At 39.2% G+C, this 18398-nt stretch overlaps 2 protein-coding genes across 4 annotated transcripts in view; one reads left to right on the top strand and one right to left on the bottom strand.

Moving 5' to 3' along the window:
* LOC103396216 (vasoactive intestinal polypeptide receptor-like) overlaps positions 1 to 17318 on the top strand; it is a 21153-nt gene extending 3835 nt beyond the window's left edge. Inside the window, exons 4-14 of one of the 3 annotated variants that reach the window (XR_001761754.2) lie at positions 3037 to 3143; positions 4652 to 4749; positions 6020 to 6149; positions 10603 to 10756; positions 11914 to 11974; positions 12778 to 12844; positions 12942 to 13033; positions 14480 to 14609; positions 15325 to 15366; positions 15473 to 15741; positions 15775 to 16869. Coding sequence is in view for 2 of the 3 variants with exons in the window: in XM_008334224.2 (XP_008332446.1) it covers positions 3037 to 3143; positions 4652 to 4749; positions 6020 to 6149; positions 10603 to 10756; positions 11914 to 11974; positions 12778 to 12844; positions 12942 to 13033; positions 14480 to 14609; positions 15325 to 15366; positions 15473 to 15643; positions 17086 to 17103 (1070 nt within the window). In the remaining variant the exon portion in view is untranslated. Of the gene's footprint in view, positions 1 to 3036; positions 3144 to 4651; positions 4750 to 6019; positions 6150 to 10602; positions 10757 to 11913; positions 11975 to 12777; positions 12845 to 12941; positions 13034 to 14479; positions 14610 to 15324; positions 15367 to 15472; positions 15742 to 15774; positions 16870 to 17085 lie in introns of those variants that run through there. The other 2 variants (XM_025052486.1, XM_008334224.2) reach the window with 2 other exon arrangements.
* klhl40a (kelch-like family member 40a) overlaps positions 16584 to 18398 on the bottom strand; it is a 7281-nt gene continuing 5466 nt past the window's right edge. The window contains exon 6 of the mRNA XM_008334225.3: positions 16584 to 17538. Coding sequence (XP_008332447.1) covers positions 17427 to 17538 — 112 coding nt within the window. The 3' untranslated portion in view covers positions 16584 to 17426. The remainder of the gene's footprint in view (positions 17539 to 18398) is intronic.

Here is an 18398-nt window from a genome sequence, read left to right as displayed (position 1 = left end):
GAATATTTGGCAAGATGAGTCAGTCATCAAGTCATCACAGTCTGCTCAAACTTTACTGTGCTTTGAATAATTGGGTCCCTAAAGTCTCTGGTAGTCTTTGCTAGCTTCCAATTTACCTGTATGTACAGGACAGCATGGAACAGTTTCTGACCCTGTAATCTTTCCAGTGATTTTTTTTTTTCCAGCCATATCTAGCGCATGAGAATAGTGCTAATCAAAGGTTTCGTCCTGTCCGTATAAACCAGGAGTTACCAGGAGGGCTTGAATGATAACAAGTCTCCAGGCCACTAGGTGGCAGCAACTCATACAGTGGTTTGTACAGATAACAATATATGTTATCTGGTTCTCGACGTAGTATTTCATATCTTTCAATCACTACTTTTAGAGCATTCCATTTTCAGGGGTCACCTCTTGGAAACTGGTTGCATTTTCAGTTACATTTTAAGATTCAGAGGAACACAAATAGTTTCTCCGAAGTCTCAAGGAATTTGATTTAACGAGGAATGGGACAACATTAATTAAGATTAAGATGTCAGTTAACCGTCTCCAGCTATCTTTAGCTCTCTAAAACCTGCCCTATAGGTATCTATGGGTTAATATTTACCTTCATAGCATGTCCAAGGTTGCTGCTGTCTTTCTTTCTTTCTTTCTTTCTTTCTTTCTTTCTTTCTTTCTTTCTTTCTTTCTTTCTTTCTGTCTTTCTTTTTTCTTTCTTTCTTTCTTACTTTTTTCTTTCTTTCTTTCTTTTTAAGCAGGTTGAGGGGAGTGCAGCTATGCCTTGTTTTATACTTTTTCAGTTTCAGTCGAACACGACTTGTGTAAGTCTCTGACACACACCCACATAAATAAGCACAATAAATCATGGCGCAACATTGTTTCAGTGGCAAGGTCATAAATCTAGTCGGGGCAGACATATTCCTGGTTGCACTAAAATAAACAGGCAGTAATCCATTTGTTTTTATAGCATGTGCTTCTTTGGTCTCACAAAGGTGCGGTTTCTTTGTCAGTCAAGGACCTGATATTCCGTTGGTCTCTTTGAGCTCACACTAACTACACTCAGAATTAGGAAAGGATAGAATGCATTTACAGAGAAACAAAAAAAAAAAAACCAACTCATTGACGTTAAAAATCTCTTCTCTCGGGTATGATGACATTTTTCTGGCAATCCCGTATCCAATGGTGACAGGGACTAAAACCAGGGGTGCAGATGGGATTTTTGAACTGGGGGACCAAACTATATGCCGGTATTAATATAATTTCCAGTCTATAAGCCGCTACCTTTGTTCACCCTGCGGCTCAACCAACGATGCAGCTAATTAGTGGATTTTAGGGGCTAACGAAATTCTTACCACTAGCAATCAATGACTTTTCTTGTAGGTTTGAGCCCCGTCACGTTGAAGCGTGAGTTGGTTATACAGGAGCTGTTTATGCGCTGTTGGGCTTGGCGTGGCTCATAACAAACACCCCAACTACCCTGTTTCTGTTTCTATGCTGTGAACAAGCACAAAATGTAGGGAGTTAGCCCCCAAGCTAATGTTAGCTTCGGCCCTGGAACAGATCACTACGTCTCCCTTTTGCATTCCAACTACAGTCTGGACGCTGACTGTATTTGTTTTTCTTCAAAAATGGCTGCGGCTTATATTCAGGTGTGTTCAATAGTCCAGAAATTACGGTAATAACCGTAATATTAATAACATGCTCGAGTCACATGACTTGGACTCAAGTCAGACTCGAGTCATCAATTTGATGACTTTAGACTCGACAAAATGTAAAGAGACTTGCAACTCGACTTGGACTTTAACATCAATGACTCGTGACTTCACTTGGACTCGAGCCCCTTTGACTCGACAAGACTTGATACTTTCTCCAAAACCCAAAGTGATCTGTGTGAATATATTATTATTTTGTTTAAAATGACTCGAAACAGAAACGTAAGGACTTGGGACTTGACTTGACACTTTTTTAGTCTTGACTTGGACTCGACTCGGACTTTGCCTGTCTTGACTTGAGACTTGACTCGGACTTGGGTGCAAAGACTTGAGACTTACTTATGAATATGGTTTCTCATGACCCCCTCCCCCCCCCCCGCCCCCTTGTTCCCCAGTCCCTAGTGTCATCTGTGCCCATGACTGGAACAGCAGGGAGCTGATCTTTGTCTGTGCCTCGTGTTGTTTGAGAAAGCTAAGTCTACATTTTCTTGCCTTTCAGGTATTTGCGGTATTTGTTGGACATTTCTTAACAAAAAAAAAAAAAACCCTGATTTGATAGTAGATGTGGCGCAACAGTGTTAAGAAATATTTTGAAATGTCCTACATTTGGATTTCTACATTATTCATCGCAATAATTTATTTGTTGTTAGAACTTTTTTTTTTTTTTACCAGTATTTACAGGCAAAGTGAAATGATGAAATACTGCAAATACCTGTTGGACAAACAAGAAGGGAGGGAAGATCTAATCAATGTAAATATTTCTCTTGGGCTACAGCTACAGTATTAGCTTAGGTTTTTGAATATCTTAGTGTATTTTTTTCTTTATATTGATACATTTATTTATTCGTACCTAATCACGTTTGGATGCATAAAATGTCAAATGTCTTTTCTGTTAAAACCTTTAAAAAAACTTTATTTAAAAACTTGTTTATTACAGACATTTTAAACGGTTTTTACACACCTTGAACTTGTCTATTTTATACTACCATTGGCAACTTTGGCTAGTTGGCAGGAGTGAGATTTTGTGCGCGGGAAGGGGTGGGGAGCACTGCTGGTTCGGGCAGGTCAATCGGGCGACAGCAAAAACGAGAATGAGAAATTAAAAAAAAATGGCCGGTCAGATATTCATTTTACACCACCATCAACCAATCACTTTTTAACATTTCCAGCATTGGACAACATGTAGTGTGACATTTCATTCATTCCTTTCATCCGCGATGACAAACGTGAACACAACACTGCGATGTTACTTTTAATATTGAAGCGGACACACCTGTATTACTGTCAATGTAATGTGAACTATTCCCTCTGTCCCTGTGAACATTAGGCAACTTGTCAAAGACCTGCACCAAGGATGGATGGACCCCCTTCAGTATAGATTCCTACATAATGGACTGCGGATACAATCCCAACAGCACCTTCGATGACAATACAGTCAGTATTGGTTTAAAACCTCCTAAGCCTCAGGCTGCTGCTAATGATGCTGCTCTTCAATAGGGACAGGACAGGCATGGCTTTTTAAACCGGCCCGCCGAACCTTTCCAAATTATATCATTTGATTATATTATCATTATACTTCTGCCTTTTTCCTGCAATACCCACATTTCCCCAATAGATGGCTAGAAAATGATAAAAAAAAAACATTTTAGCATTTATGCATGACTTTTTAAAATTTGATCGGACCCTCGATCAAAAATCCTCGATGATGTTTGCACACAAATCTTCAACATTTATGTTTAACACGCATTCTAAGTTTTTTTGCAATGGGATCGCACATACAGCGATGATGTTTGCACACAAATCTTGAACATTTATGTTTAACACGCATTCTAAGGCTAATCATTAATGGACTCAAATTCAATTTCACTTAATGGGGACTACCGTAAAACTACAACTTAGGTTTATAATAAAGCCTTTTTAAGCCATAGGAAAACAAATTGTTGTAATGTATCAAAAAAAAGGGAAAAATCACTTTCTACCTAATATACTTAATACAACAACGCGAGAAGGAACTGAATCCAGCTTTTACAGCGATCGCTTACTTCAATAGAAAAAAACTGTTTTCTGCTATCCAGTAGACAATCTGTCATTTTAGCACTATTTACACTGTTTCAATAAACAAAAAATAACACTCACTATGTTGTCTCAACAAGCCTCAACAGAAAAGTAATTTGTTGACGTTGTGAGGTGTAAACACCTAATTTATCCTCCGTGACTTAACCTCAGAATAAACCAAACACCAGTATACGTATGCTAATGACTAGCATATTCTGGTGTTTTGTGAAATTGCTCGTATCGTAACGGTACAAATCTTACAGTAAGCCTTTCTCCCGTCCTGTATATGGGTGCATCTCCATTACTACTAAACCACTTACAAGTTTGGTTCCATAGTGTAGCGGTTGGCACACCTTCCTCGGAAGCAGAGAGAGTCCTGGGTTCCATTCCCAGAGGAAGCACGTGCTAGCTTGCTAGCCTGTTAGCAGCATGTCTGCTGCTAACACAACAATTTCCCAAATATGGGGATTAATATAGTATAAATTTGTTTATTTTTATATTGACTCTTTTTAAAGAATACAATACAACATGTACAATTTTGCAGGTGGTTATACTTTCATCTTTGTCTTTGTCTAAAAAAAAATTATCACAATGCTAACTTTTCACTAAACTGTTTAGGTATAGCAAAACCCGTCAAGTCAAGTGTCTTAGCTATTTTTGCATTTTCTTTTTGTTTTACTGAAATTCACTGTCATTTGACCACATATTTGTAGTTTTTCGCTCAGTTGTCTGCTTTATTTTCCATGACAGATATCAGTTAATATTGTATCAGTCATATAATATAATCTAAACCTGTGATTTTTCTAACGGTGTGAGAATGGTCCGTTGATTGACAAAGTCGTTGCAAACTGTTTCCGTAAATATTGTTTTTTTGTTTTTCCCCGCAGGGAGAATTCTTCTTCGCTATTAAAGTCGGTTACACCATCGGTCACAGCGTGTCGCTCATTTCACTTAGCGTCGCCATCGTTACCCTCTGTCTCTTCAGGTAAGAAGGTGCATAAAATATCGTCCTGCGTTGAGCCAATAAAACATCTCCTGTCATTTAAGGCAATATAACCCTGCTGATTCCTCATTTCACACAGCACTTCCTCACTTTTATAGGGTTTTCTTTGTCGTTTTTCACACAGTCACTGACAGCTTTGACACTATCGACCGCTGTGACATTTGTCAGCCGCAATAAAGCCATGTCGTATAGAGGAGCGGATGCTGTTTATAGAGAGAACATAATGTTGTCTTTCTCCTATATGCAAAATCAGGATTATTTCAATGAAACGTCAAAAAAAAAAAAAAAATCCAAAATTGGATCAAGATTGTTGAACAGTACTGATTATTTCTTTTCATATAGACTGTTAGACATAGAGGCGTAGCTGGTAGCTTTGTTTACCTGGAGAAGATCGAACACAGCTATTGTGTCCCTGCCGATTGGCTCGTGCATCGTAGCATCTCTCAGCATCTCCCCTTGTCTGCGCCGTTATACTTATAGGATTTGATTTATTTACGCAATATGTATGTCTTATATTTACATTATGCAACTCTACTGTGCATATAATTGTGTGGGAAAGGGTAATGCAGTCTAGAAAGTTCTTAAAGGGTAAATATGGACCCTTTACGAACTGGTAAATTTATACATATATATATGTATATATATTTACATATATATATATATTTACATTGGCCTCTGGGCCAAAGCGCCACTAAAACATATCTAATATGTTCATATACTCAGGACCAGGCGACCGTACATAGAGAGGTGAGCGTACCATTTTTAGGTGATATGCCGTGTTTGCAGTCGAGCTCTGATATCCAAACTGTTGCTTGTGAACTTTTTCATTCGCCTTATTTCCTGTTATCTATTTTTTATAAAATGCTGCCACACTGTAAATGTCATTCACGTGGTAGAAGAGACTGAAACTGTAAACGAAACACTCAAAATGAAATACTAGCTAGGCTCCCTAACACGATATACAAATCGTTCTATGCGTTGGGCTAATCCAAAATAGTGAAAACAGGAGGGGTGTTCTGAAGATTTTTACCTCTGAAATAGGGTGCAGCCCATTAGCCCCACTTCCGCCCATTGGTACCTTCCGCCTGATGAAATGAACACAAAAAATATATATAAAAAAAATTAAAAAATTTTTGGACGAGCCAGAACGTATTAACCAGGAAATTGTATTTTATTCTGTAAGACGAATGCTGATCTTTTCTCCTCCGTTTTGGTGTCAATCATTAACAGTTGCCGTTATTTTACATCGCAGGAAGCTGCACTGCACCAGAAACTACATTCACATTCATCTGTTTGTGTCCCTCATCCTTAAAGCGGTGGCTGTTTTCATTAAGGATGTGGTCCTGTACGACGTTGGTGAAACAGAAAATTGCCAGGGATCGGTGAGTAAAGTCAGCCCTTTGCCGTCTCTGTGTTTCCGTAATTTATTGTCCTGCAATAGAGTTTATTGAAAATTTTTTCCCCACCATCTATTCGGATCCCCTGAACTCGTTGTGAGTGTACTTGATCAGTGTTATAACGCTCATTACTTGGATGTGGGATTAAAGCAGCGCACACGAGAAATTCTGTGAGATTCCTAACAAAGTCCCTCAAATGATAATAATACAGAAGGTGGGCTATTCTATTCTGACTTTCTATGTGACTGTAAGTTGATTTTATTTCTCTGCTAGACATATAAGTCGATTGTATTTCTCTGCTAGACATTTGAGAATGAGTTATTTTGACAATTATTAATAATTATAATAATGTATTATTTATTTATTATTAATTGATGCAATCGTAGTGCCTTGATTTTTATTAAGTTTTAGTACACAGTCATGGCACTAAATGCAATTAATAATCAATGCTAATAATTGGCAAAATGATTTCTTTCTGTGTCGATTTTCAGGCCTTTTTTTTTTTTTCTTATTTTATTTTATTTTATTTTTTCTTAGTTTTTGGTGGCTGAATATTCGGTGCATTCCTAGTATATCTACGTATATCACAGCATTCAAAATGAGAAATACAAAAATGCAAAAGAGAATACGAAAGATATGTAGATATATATATATATTTTTCGAACGCAATCTTGAAACGAAATCTTAATCTGCGATAGACGAGGGACCACTGTAGATTCTGTTTCAAGCACAGCGTAAAATTAAAAAAAGCATAAGAAGCATAAATTGGTAGTCGTAGTCTCTTTAATTATGCACCACTGATGTTGCAGATTATTTCATTTATTTGAATATAGAAGTGAAATGGTTTGATCTCTTTCAGAATTCAAGACCGATTCATGTACAAGTTTGAAATTTTCAAGCGCAGGTCAGAATTATTTACTGTATGAGCACTTCAAGGTTTTTGGGCAAATTCTGTATAAGAATACATAGGAAGTAGAAAAGAATTTGCACAAAAAGATAATATAAAATAATGTCAAACTAACACAAAGTTAGCAAACAAATATAATACATAAAGACTTCAAAGAGCCTGAAATATCTAGCAAGAGAAATATATTTAAATACAGTGAAACTCCAGCATAATCCATTCCAGGGCCGAGCTCGTAACTCGAGGTGTTTGTATCTTGAATCATGTTTTCCCATAAGAAATAACAGAAAAAAAAAATTAATCCCGCCTTCTAAAAAAAACTCCCTTATTAGTGCTAATAACAATGGCAAAAAATATGTTTTTAATTGCTATAGAGACACACAAAAAAAAATGATATAAGGATTTCTGTGATATAAAATAAAATGCGTCGGTGTCTGTAAGCGTGTTCGTATCTCGAGTCTTTACTCGTATCTCAAAGCAAAAATTGGCAAGGTTGGTGGTTCAAGCCCACCGAGGGATGTCTTTACACTGAGGCTGACCTCATTGTTGTGCTCATTATAATCTTGTGGGGCAGTAATGGCTTGGTGGTTAAGCAAGCGTACGTGGAGCGTCCGAAAGGTTTCAGGTTTGGGTCCACCAGCGGCCAAGTTCCTCCTCTGCTCATGTCCAAACCATCTCAATCTGGCTTCTCTAGGTTTTTCTCCAAACCTTCCTGTCTGTGTTGTCCCTCTAATGACCTCATTCCTGACCCTGTCCATTCTTGTCACTCCTAAAGAGAATCTTAGCATCTTTAACTCTGCCACCTCCAGCTCCTCCTCCTGTCTTCTGCCTATTGCTACTGTCTCTAAACCATACATCATGGCTGGTCTCACCACTGTCCTGTAAACCTTTCCCTTCACCTTAGCTGACACTCTTCTGTCACAGATCACTCCTGACACTTTTCTCCAGCTGTTCCATCCTGCCTGTACTCTATTCTTCACCTCTCTTCCACAGTCTCCGCTGCTCTGAACAGTTGATCCTAAGTACCTAAACTCCTGCACCTTCACCACCTCTGCTCCTTGTAGCCTCACTATTTCACTGTTCTGCCTTTCGTTTACACACATGTACTCTGTCTTGCTGCGACTGACCTTCATTCCTCTTCTTTCTAGTGCAAACCTCCACCTCTCTAGGTTCTCTTCTAGCTGCTGCCTACTCTCACTACAGATCACAATGTCATCTGCAAACATCATAGTCCATGGGGACTCCTGTCTGACCTCATCTGTCAATCTGTCCATCACCACAGCAAACAAGAAGGGGCTCAGGGCCGATCCTTGATGTAGTCCCACCTCCACTTTGAAGTCTTCTGTCCTCCCAACAGCGCACCTCACTACTGTTGTACTATTCTCATACATGTCCTGCACCAAACTAACATACTTCTCTGCCACTCCTGACTTCCTCATACAAAACCACAATTCCTCCCTTGGCACTTTGTCATATGCCTTTTCTAGATCTACAAATACACAATGCAGCTCCTTCTGACCTTCCCTGTACTTCTCCATCAACATCCTCAAGGCAAATATTGCATCTGTGGTACTCTTCCTAGGCATGAAACCATACTGTTGTTCACAAATCTCCACTTCCTGCCTCAACCTAGCTTCAACTACTCTTTCCTAAATCTTCATTGTATGGCTCATCAACTTTATCCCTCTGTAGTTGTTACAACTCTGTGCATCACCCTTCTTATGAATTGGCACCAGAACACTTTTTCTCCACTCATCAGGCATCTTGCCAGTCTCTAAAATTCTGTTAAACAAACCAGTCAGGAAATTTACTGCCACTTCTCCTAAACACTTCCATACTTCCACTGGTATGTCATCAGGACCAACTGACTTTCCACTCTTCATCCTCTTCAGGGCTTTTCTAACTTCATCCTTTCTAACCTGATCTACCTTCTTCCTACTAGTCTCTGGCTCCTCGTTTCTACTTTCCCTTTCATTTTCCTCATTTAACAACTCCTCAAAGTATTCCTTCCATCTTCTCAGCACACTTTCCTCACTTGTGATCACATTCCCCTCTCTGTCCTTAATCAACCTCACCTGCTGCACATCCTTCCCAGCTTGATTTCTCTGTCTCGCCAATCTATACAACTCCTTTTCTCCTTCCTTTGTTTCCAAACTCTCATACAACTCCTCATATGCCTTTTGTTTGGCCTTGGCCACTTCCCTCTTCACCTCCCTTGTCCTCTCTTTGTACTCCAGTCTGTTCTCTTCTGTTCTGTCACTGTCCCATCTCTTCTTCGCTAATCTCTTTCTCTGCACACTCTCCTGGATCTCCTCATTCCACCACCAGGTCTCTTTGTCCTCCTTTCTCTGCCCAGAGGACATACCTAGCACCTTCCTACCTGTCTCCCTCATCACTGCAGCTGTAGTCTCCCAATCATCTGGGAATATCTCAACACTACCCAGAACTGCCCTTACTTCCTTCCTGAAGTCTTCACAACATGTCTCTTTCCTTAGTTTCCACCACTTGATCTTCTGCTCTGTCTTCACTCTCTTCCTTTTTGTCACCTCCATCGTCATTTTACACACTACCATCCGATGTTGTTTGGCTACACTCTCACCTGCCACCACCTTACAGTCTCTAATCTCCCTCAGATTACATCTTCTACATAGAATATAATCTATCTGTGTGGACCTGCCTCCACTCTTGTAAGTCACCCTATGTTCCTCTTTCTTTTGGAAATATGTGTTTACCACAGCCATTTCCATTCTCTTTGCAAAATCTACCACTGCCTGTCCTTCTACGTTTCTCTCCCTAACACCAAACCTGCCTATCACTTCCTCATCTCCTCTGTTCCCTTCCCCTACATGACCATTTAGGTCTGCTCCAATCACCACTCTCTCTCTCCTGGGGATACTCTCTACCATCCAATCTAGCTCCTTCCAGAACTTCTCCTTTTCTTCCAACTCACAGCCCACCTGTGGGGCATAACCACTAACAACATTAATCATCTCTCCTTCTACTTCTACCTTCACACACATCAACCTGTCTGACTCTCTTTTCACCTCTACCACATTTCTTACATATTCTTCCTTTAGGATCACCCCTACTCCATTTCTCTTCCCATCTGAACCATGATAAAACAGTTTGTAGCCTCCTCCAATGTTTCTAGCCTTACTGCCCTTCCACCTGGTCTCCTGCACACACAAAATATCTACTCTTCTTCTCTCCATCACATCAGCTATTTCTCTACTTTTCCCTGTCATTGTACCTACATTCAAAGTTCCAAACTTCAGACTAACACTTCTATTCTTCATCTTTTCTCTTTTTCTCCTAACCAAACGCCCTCGAATGTGTGCTGTAATCAAAGCTAAAGGTGGTCCAACGACGAGTGTATGACCCTTTTTTTTGGCCAGGCAGTGTATTATTGACAGTTTTTTCTGTAGATATAGGTATATCTGGACTATCATTGGACACGCTTTAAAGCGTCTGTGTAGGTTCTAATTCATCTTCGACATGACTTTGACTTTGATGTTTTGTTTTTTTTTCTTGTAGGTGGGCTGTAAGGCAGTGGTGGTCTTCTTCCAGTACGGCATCATGGCCAGTTACTTCTGGCTTTTGGTAGAGGGCCTCTATCTCTACACTCTTTTGGTTGTCTCCTTCTTCTCTGAGAAAAAGTACTTCTGGTGGTACATCCTGATTGGATGGGGTACGTTGCATCATATCTTTATGCATGCAGAGCAGTTTTTATTGGAGGATCTTCAGTGTTTGATGTCTGGAGCAATAGCTTAGCTCCGACATGATGACGTAACCAGAGGTAACCCGAGGATGGGCACATGTCTCTCCCCCCCCCAATTTTTTTTTCTTATATTTTTTTGCACACTTGTTTGCGCCCATGTAAACAGCGCCAGAGCGATCTTTTCTAATATTAATATCTACTGCAGCTACAACTGGCAATACCAAACCAAATGTCTGTTTTCAGGATTGATACTTGTAATTAAGTGTCAATACTATCACCTGGGGCAGTGATGGCTTGGCGGTGGTTGGTTCGGAGGGTTGAGGACACCAGCTTGTGTCACAATGACAAATAATTCACGTTTACTTTCACTTTTACCTGTCTGTATTACCGTAATTTCTATTCATATTAATGCACCTGAATATAGGCCACTAAATTTAAAAAGAAAAAAATAATTCTACATATATCGGCAGCTTATAGACCGGAAATTACGGTAATTTGGGATCAAAATAATTTGGTATCAAATTGTTTTCAGCACAGTTAAACAGTTTGTGGTTTCTGTTTGGTACAATGTTTTTTCAATACACAAAAAAAAAGGGACATTTCCAAATTGTAGTTTATTGAAGTTACCAGTGTTTGTTTCAACTCAAAAGTAAAGTTTTTTTTATTTAAATTGAAATATATCTGTTGCACTGCTGCCTCAAATTCTGCAGTGCATATTTAGAAGTCAGAATCATATAAAAGAAAAACAGCACCTTGTCAAAAATAATGATAAAATCGATGCATCTAATGAACCATCCGTTTTCTGTGGTGCGAGTGTATATTAAAAAGAAACCGCTCATTAAATTAACAAACGCTAGCTTATTCCGTAATAATAAATAGAGATATAAAAACATAATTCTCAATTATTTTTAAGATGGGATATTTATATGTACAGTATATACATGGGCTTAACACAGTGTGCAAAAAAAGGGAAAAAAATTGTATGAGACTGATCATAAAACCGGGTCTTACAGTTAGCTTTCTATTCTACTCAGCATTAAAAAAAATCATATAAATCAGATTTCATTATATATATATATATATATAAAACCGTTTTAGGGTGTTTTGTCCTGACCTGTGTTTTTTAGGAGTTCCTACTATCTTCATCGCCGCCTGGGTGATTACCAAGACCTTATCAAATGATCCTGGGTAAGTTACTCATCTGTTTTGGCTTAAGTCTTGTTTATAAAAAAAAAGCATGAATGGGATGCGTATGAGCTTCACACAAGGTTAGATGTACAGCGTAATGCAAAAGAAAATGTTCATTTACTTCAAAGAGTAACTTCTAGGGTTCCAAAGATTCCAATCTCGCGAAATCTTCGCTATATTTCGGTATTTTACGGTAAATATAGTTTTTTTATGTTTTCATTATTTTGTGATAAAAAACATTTTCTAACCTAACCTAAAAGAATTAAAACAGCTAAAAATACAGTTAAATATAGAGAAAATTAACAAAAAGACGTTGCGAGGAGATCGAACACAGCATTGGTAATACAGGGTGGGGGAGCTTCGTAAAGGGGTAAATATATACATAAATAATACAATACCTATCTCGCCTATACTTTACAGATTCTCCCTTTTCGCGATTGGTCTCGGAACGCAACTACTGTGATGGGAGAGGGATCACTGTATTTGCTTTGGACAGTCTTTGTCGTATCTTCAACAAATGTCCCGACATTCACCGTCAATATATCGCTTCCTGCTTTGCAGGTGTCACAATATTCGTATATGTACATGTTGCTTTGATACATGTCATTTGACGCAATGTATGCCTTTTCAAAGTCACATTTACCATCCAAATGTTGTCTGGTCAACCAGAGATTTTGTTATTATCGAAAGTACCGTAATTACCGACTTATACTCTGCAGTGACTTAATATCTCTCACAAGATAAAGAAGTAAAAGCTGCAACTACAGAAACTAAAAAAATAACCTTCTCGCCTCTCCTCACAGATGTTGGGAGACAATTGACGACAGCTCGTGGTGGATCGTCAAAACTCCTATTTTAGCGACTATACTTGTAAGTGACAGCAGCGGCCTTCGTGAAGAGCGTTCTTGTTTACAGCTGAGTGTTAACTGTAGCGGCAGCATCAAGATGTCAATTTCTCTCTGGGCAGGTGAATTTTTTCCTTTTCACTTTTATCATCCGGATTTTGCTACAGAAGATGAACAGTCCAGACATTGGCAGAAAGGAATCCAATCAATACTTGTAGGTCCACTTTCCATGTAAGAAGTAGACATAGCCATCCAGTTGAGAACTATGGTTTCAAATGAAAGCTTTGCAGGTAGATAAAAGTGCTCACCTCAGATTTTCCAAAGTAACTTTGCACAGGGCTCGGATTGGGGCTTAGCATCTTACCAAGGATTGAGATCTCCGTGTCTTGTCTGACTTGTCTGAGTGGAATGTCAGCAGTAGTGATGGATAAAAAGGTGTAGGCTCAGTTTTCTAAATTGAAAAAAAAAAAATCAGTTTTTCGGCCGGGCCGGGTCAGGAGCAGATAGATGGAGCGTTCGTGCGAACTAAGATAAATGTAAAAGTCATGCATAAAGGCTAAAATGCAAAAATGCTTTTATCATTTTCTACGCCATCTATTAAGGAAATGGGTGGGTATTGCAGAAGTACAATAATATTATTATAAATAAATGATATAATTTGGAAAAGTTTGGCAGGCCGGATTAAAAAGCTAAATGGGCCGCATCCAGCATGGTTTAGACCAGGCGTGGGCAAACTTTTTGACTGGCGGGCCACAACTGTCCTAAAATTGAACAGGCGGGCCGGGTCAGCAGCAGATAGATGGAGCGTTGGTCTGAACTAAGATAAATGACATGTAAAACTCAGGCAAAAAGGCTAAAATGCTACGATGCTTTTATAATTTTCTACTCCTTCTATTGGGGAAACGTGGGTATTGCAGGGAAAAGGCGGAACTATAATGATAATATAAATAAATTATATCATTTTGAAAAGTTTGGCGGGCCGGATTCAAAAGCTAAACGGGCGACATCTGGACCCCCGGGCCTTAGTTTGCCCATGCCTGGTTTAGACCATGATATGATCCTACCACAAGTGTCAGTTCGATCACAGAACATAGAGAGGTGATGCGCTTGCAAAGATTTATGTTTTTACCCGGGCAGCGTCAAATGCACCAGTGCGACCTCCATAAATTAGTAATTGTACTGTTAAAAATGTTGGTCACATGTTAGACCATCCATCCATCCATCCATCCATCCATTTTCATCCACGTATCCGTTAGCGGGTCACGGGGGCAGCACCGCCACCCAAATCACAATGCACCGTACCAACCCCCCTAAACCTTCCTGCGGGTGGTGAGTCCACTGAAAGGTATTAACCGCCCTAATCGGGATTCGAACTTGCCCAGGAGGTGAACCCTGGGATTCCACACCAATGACAGAGACATTGCCTCTGGGCCAAAGCGCCACCACCATTGTCCCATCATGGTAAATTTTGTTTATTTTTTTTGATTAGTTCTCCAACACCAGGGTACTTCCAGCCCAGTACTTGGGCTTCACTTTTGGCAACCAGATGGCTATGTCCATGTATTATTTACAGTCAATGTTCAACTTTTTTTTTAATAATTGTATTGGAAAAAGATTATAATGTAACCTTTCTTTTTTTACTTTTCATGGCTTATTTCAGAAGACTGGCTAAATCCACGCTCTTGTTGATACCTCTTTTTGGGATCAACTACATCATTTTCGCCTTTATTCCTGACCACATACATCCTCACATCAGGATGGTGTTCGACCTTATCCTGGGGTCATTTCAGGTAATATTGCCTAGCAGCTCACAAACTAGGTGTTGAACTTTTAGTTCATCACAAGTGTCACACTGAAATGGACCGCAAGGCCTGACCTATCTAATATTTCTTGATGTTCTCTTCTTGTAGCGAGACTGAGGGAATGTAGTGATGCCACTTTACAGTCAAAAAAAAAAAAATCACCCAAAAAAAAATCAGGTTGTCCATACATATACTGTATAAATGCAAATGTATGGTTTTGCCAATATTTACATTTTTGATAAGTCAAATACAAGTACCATATTTTCTGGACTATAAGTCGCACCTTTTTTTATCTCTTTTGGCTGGGTTTGCGACCAATACTCAGGTGTAACTTATATATTAAAAAAAAAATTTCACCTTTGGTATTTTCACACTGATAGCCGCTAGAGGGCACTCTAGGCTTGTGTACCAGTATCTTCTACTCCTGTGCAACTGAAAATGTACACGTTCGTTATTTTCACACCAACAGCCACTAGAGGGCACTCTAGCTAGCTAGCTGGTTCGACTTATACTCCGGAACGCAAATATGGTACAGAAAACACAGATGGAATAATGCGGCGCCTGTGTAAGGCCTAAACTTATCGTAAATTTCTTGTCATCATCCTTTTACAAATCACAAACGTTTTTCCATGTTGTTTTTTAACAACAATGACAATACTAATGGCAATAACATCATATATTTATTTGCTTATCCCACCGACAGGGCTTTGTTGTTGCGGTTTTGTACTGCTTTCTGAATGGAGAGGTGGGTAAAATAAAACATCGTGTTTACTGACCCTTTTAAATTTCATTTAACATTACCCCGAGCCTCCTTATCCTAATTATCCAACACTTGTCTTTTTTTTTGGTAGGTGCAGATAGAAATTAGGCGTAAATGGCGCAGGTGGATGCTGCAGAGATTCCTGGGCACTGACTCTAAACACCAGCACCCCTCTACAGGCAGCAATGGGAACAACTTGAGCACCCACATAACTATGCTGACCAAAAGCAGCCCTTCGATGCAACGTACTTCTGCATATCAGGTGCATTACTCTGCCATCTGAAGCTCAACTTTATGGACTTTTTCTATTTATTTTTTATTTTTTCTTTATTTACCATAAAGGTGACGGGTGTTTGAAAGGTGTGACCAAAAGTGGTGGCGGGTGTTTGAAAGGTGTGACCAAAAGTCAACACGCTATGGTTCTGAGGCAAATGTTTGTTCAGTGTAATTTGATCCCCGCTGCCTGTCACATAGCATCAGGTACAAGGCAGGAAGAAAACCATGAACTTATCAGTACTAAGTCTGTTTGCTTAGTTTACCGATGCTGCAATAAACTAAGGGAGTTCTGTTAGCTTGACTGATTTAAAAAAAAAGTTGCAAATCAAAGACAAGCACCGATGTAAATCAACATAAAAGAAATGGTGGTCTTGGACCCCAGCATGTTATTATGAAAAGGGTTTAAAATACTGCATTTACTGTATTTTCCAGACTTTCCTGAGTCACCAGCCAAAAATATATATATTATAAAAATATATATTCAAATACTAGGCTATGGGCTGCAGAATTTGTGGGCTGCTTCTGTGCATCCTTAGACTCGCCCGCGATTATTTTTATGTTTGGCCCATAGAATTTACATTGGGATAATATTTGTATGAGGTCATTGTTGCGAACTTCTTTTAAGACAAAAGTTATTCAACCTAAAACGACTCTTTGGCTATGCGTCTTTTTGTTTCAAACCAGTGGTTTGTGAAACAACTGGAATACAGCAAAGTAAGAGGACATATCCATAAAACTTCTACTAAAAGTTCAACATCCCATTGTACTGATATGTGTATAAAGATCTTTAAAATGTCGATACCATATTTTAAATATCACAAACAGCCAATACATGTAAATAGATTATAGTGACTTGTTTGCATTTGCACTGTTGTAGGTCAATGTTTTGAACTCAACATGTTTGCAGATGATGATGAACTGTTGTGTTTTTTTTTTATAAATATTTATAGATGAAATTGACATCTAGTCAATATATATTTATTCATATCCACACAAAGAAAAACAATCAATATAACAAACAGATGTACATGTCACAGGATCTGGACAAACAGAAATGTCTTCTGTTTCCTATAGACCACGTGTCTAACTCAAGGCCCGGGGGCCAAATGCGGCCCGCGAAGCCGATTTGTGTGGCCCGCAGGAGCCTAAAAACCATTTAGTAAAGTCCGTGCAGCAGAGTTACTTAACCTAAAAAATTCAAAAAAAAAAAAATTACACAGCAACGAACAATATTTGTAGCTTGAATAAATAATAATCAGTTGCAGAAACATGCATTAGACACAGTTATGTAGTAGTTATAGCTATACCAGCAGTCCCCAACTTTTTAGTTCCAATGACTGGTCAAAGTAAATGGATATGACAGGATTTACTTTGAATTAAGTAAATTGGTAAAAAAATTAAGTACATTTTTTTCATTGTGTCCCACAGCAGCCTGGTACCAAATGACCTATGGACTAGCACTGGTCCGCGAACCGGCGGCTGGGGACCCCTGATCTATACAGTATTCCAATTACAACCAGCCCTTCAAGGGGAACTGTATTGCTGATGTGGCCCCCTGGTGAAAATGAGTGAATTGACACCCCCTGCTTTAGACCTATGCGAGCACGTCACTGTCTCCCTCTGATGTATGTTGTGAGACAAATAAAAAAAATTAAAAAAAACAAATCAAATCAAATAAAATCTTCTCAGACATTATTTTATAATGAGTACGATTACAATAAAGTCAAAATTATAGTTTATTAGGCTGGAGGAGCACACGGTAACGATGGTTATAACTTGGTGAGACGCAAAACGTTGAGGCGAACTGGAAGGACAGTGGATCCCTCAGCGTAGGTGATCTCCCGCAAAATCCCATTCCAACTCTGCTCTTCCTCATCGTACCTGTAACAAAAATAAGTTTGTTTAAAGAAATGTGATTTTTTTTTTTTTTTTTGAGCGTACAAAACGATCATTTCAAATTTTTGGATTTAGGTTTTTTTTTTTGTCGGGGGAAATTTGTAACGTGACTTTAGAGAATTACAGTTTTTCTATTCAGTGACAGAACATCAGCTGGGTGGCGCTGTGGCCCAGAGGCATTGTCTCTGTCATTGGTGTGAAATAAGTTCACCTCCTGGGCAAGTTCGAATCCCAATTAGGGCGTTTGGTACCTTCCAGTGGACTCACCGCCCGCGACACGGTAACGGATAAGCAGATGAAAATGGATGGATGGAACATTAGCTGCATGCATAACTATCTCTATCTAGGCTTAATTTTCTTTCGCTAATTGATGCTATATATATACGCTTTCTGATTCAAGGGCCACTATTTTCCTAAAATTGAACGGGGGGTCGGGTTAGGAGCAGATAGATGGAGCGTCCGTGTGAACTAAGATAAATGACACGTAAAATTTGATTTTATCATTTTATATGCTATCTATTGGAGAAACATGGGTATTGCAAGGCAGAAGTAGAACTTTAAGTTTCCCCATGCCTGGTCTAGATCAATGGCTTTCCTTTGCTTGTTAATAGCAGATCCAGCAGGAGAAATTGTAATCTGACGTTTTTCGGACATTGTGAGGAGCTGAAATGATTCCACATTGTAAATACTTTGCAAATTAAACAGAACACGAGAGGGTTATAACTCAGTGGGTGAGTTGGTGAGACAGGAGATGCTGCCGCCGCCTGTTGTGCTAAATCAGGCGTGGGCAAACTTTTGGACTCGCGGGCCAAAATTTGTCCTAAAAATTTGACAGTGGGGCCGGG

This window comes from Cynoglossus semilaevis, chromosome 20 (genome assembly GCF_000523025.1).
Source record: "Cynoglossus semilaevis isolate Cse_v1.0 chromosome 20, Cse_v1.0, whole genome shotgun sequence".
Taxonomy (NCBI): domain Eukaryota; kingdom Metazoa; phylum Chordata; class Actinopteri; order Pleuronectiformes; family Cynoglossidae; genus Cynoglossus; species Cynoglossus semilaevis.
This window is presented reverse-complemented; position numbering and strand designations above follow the sequence as displayed.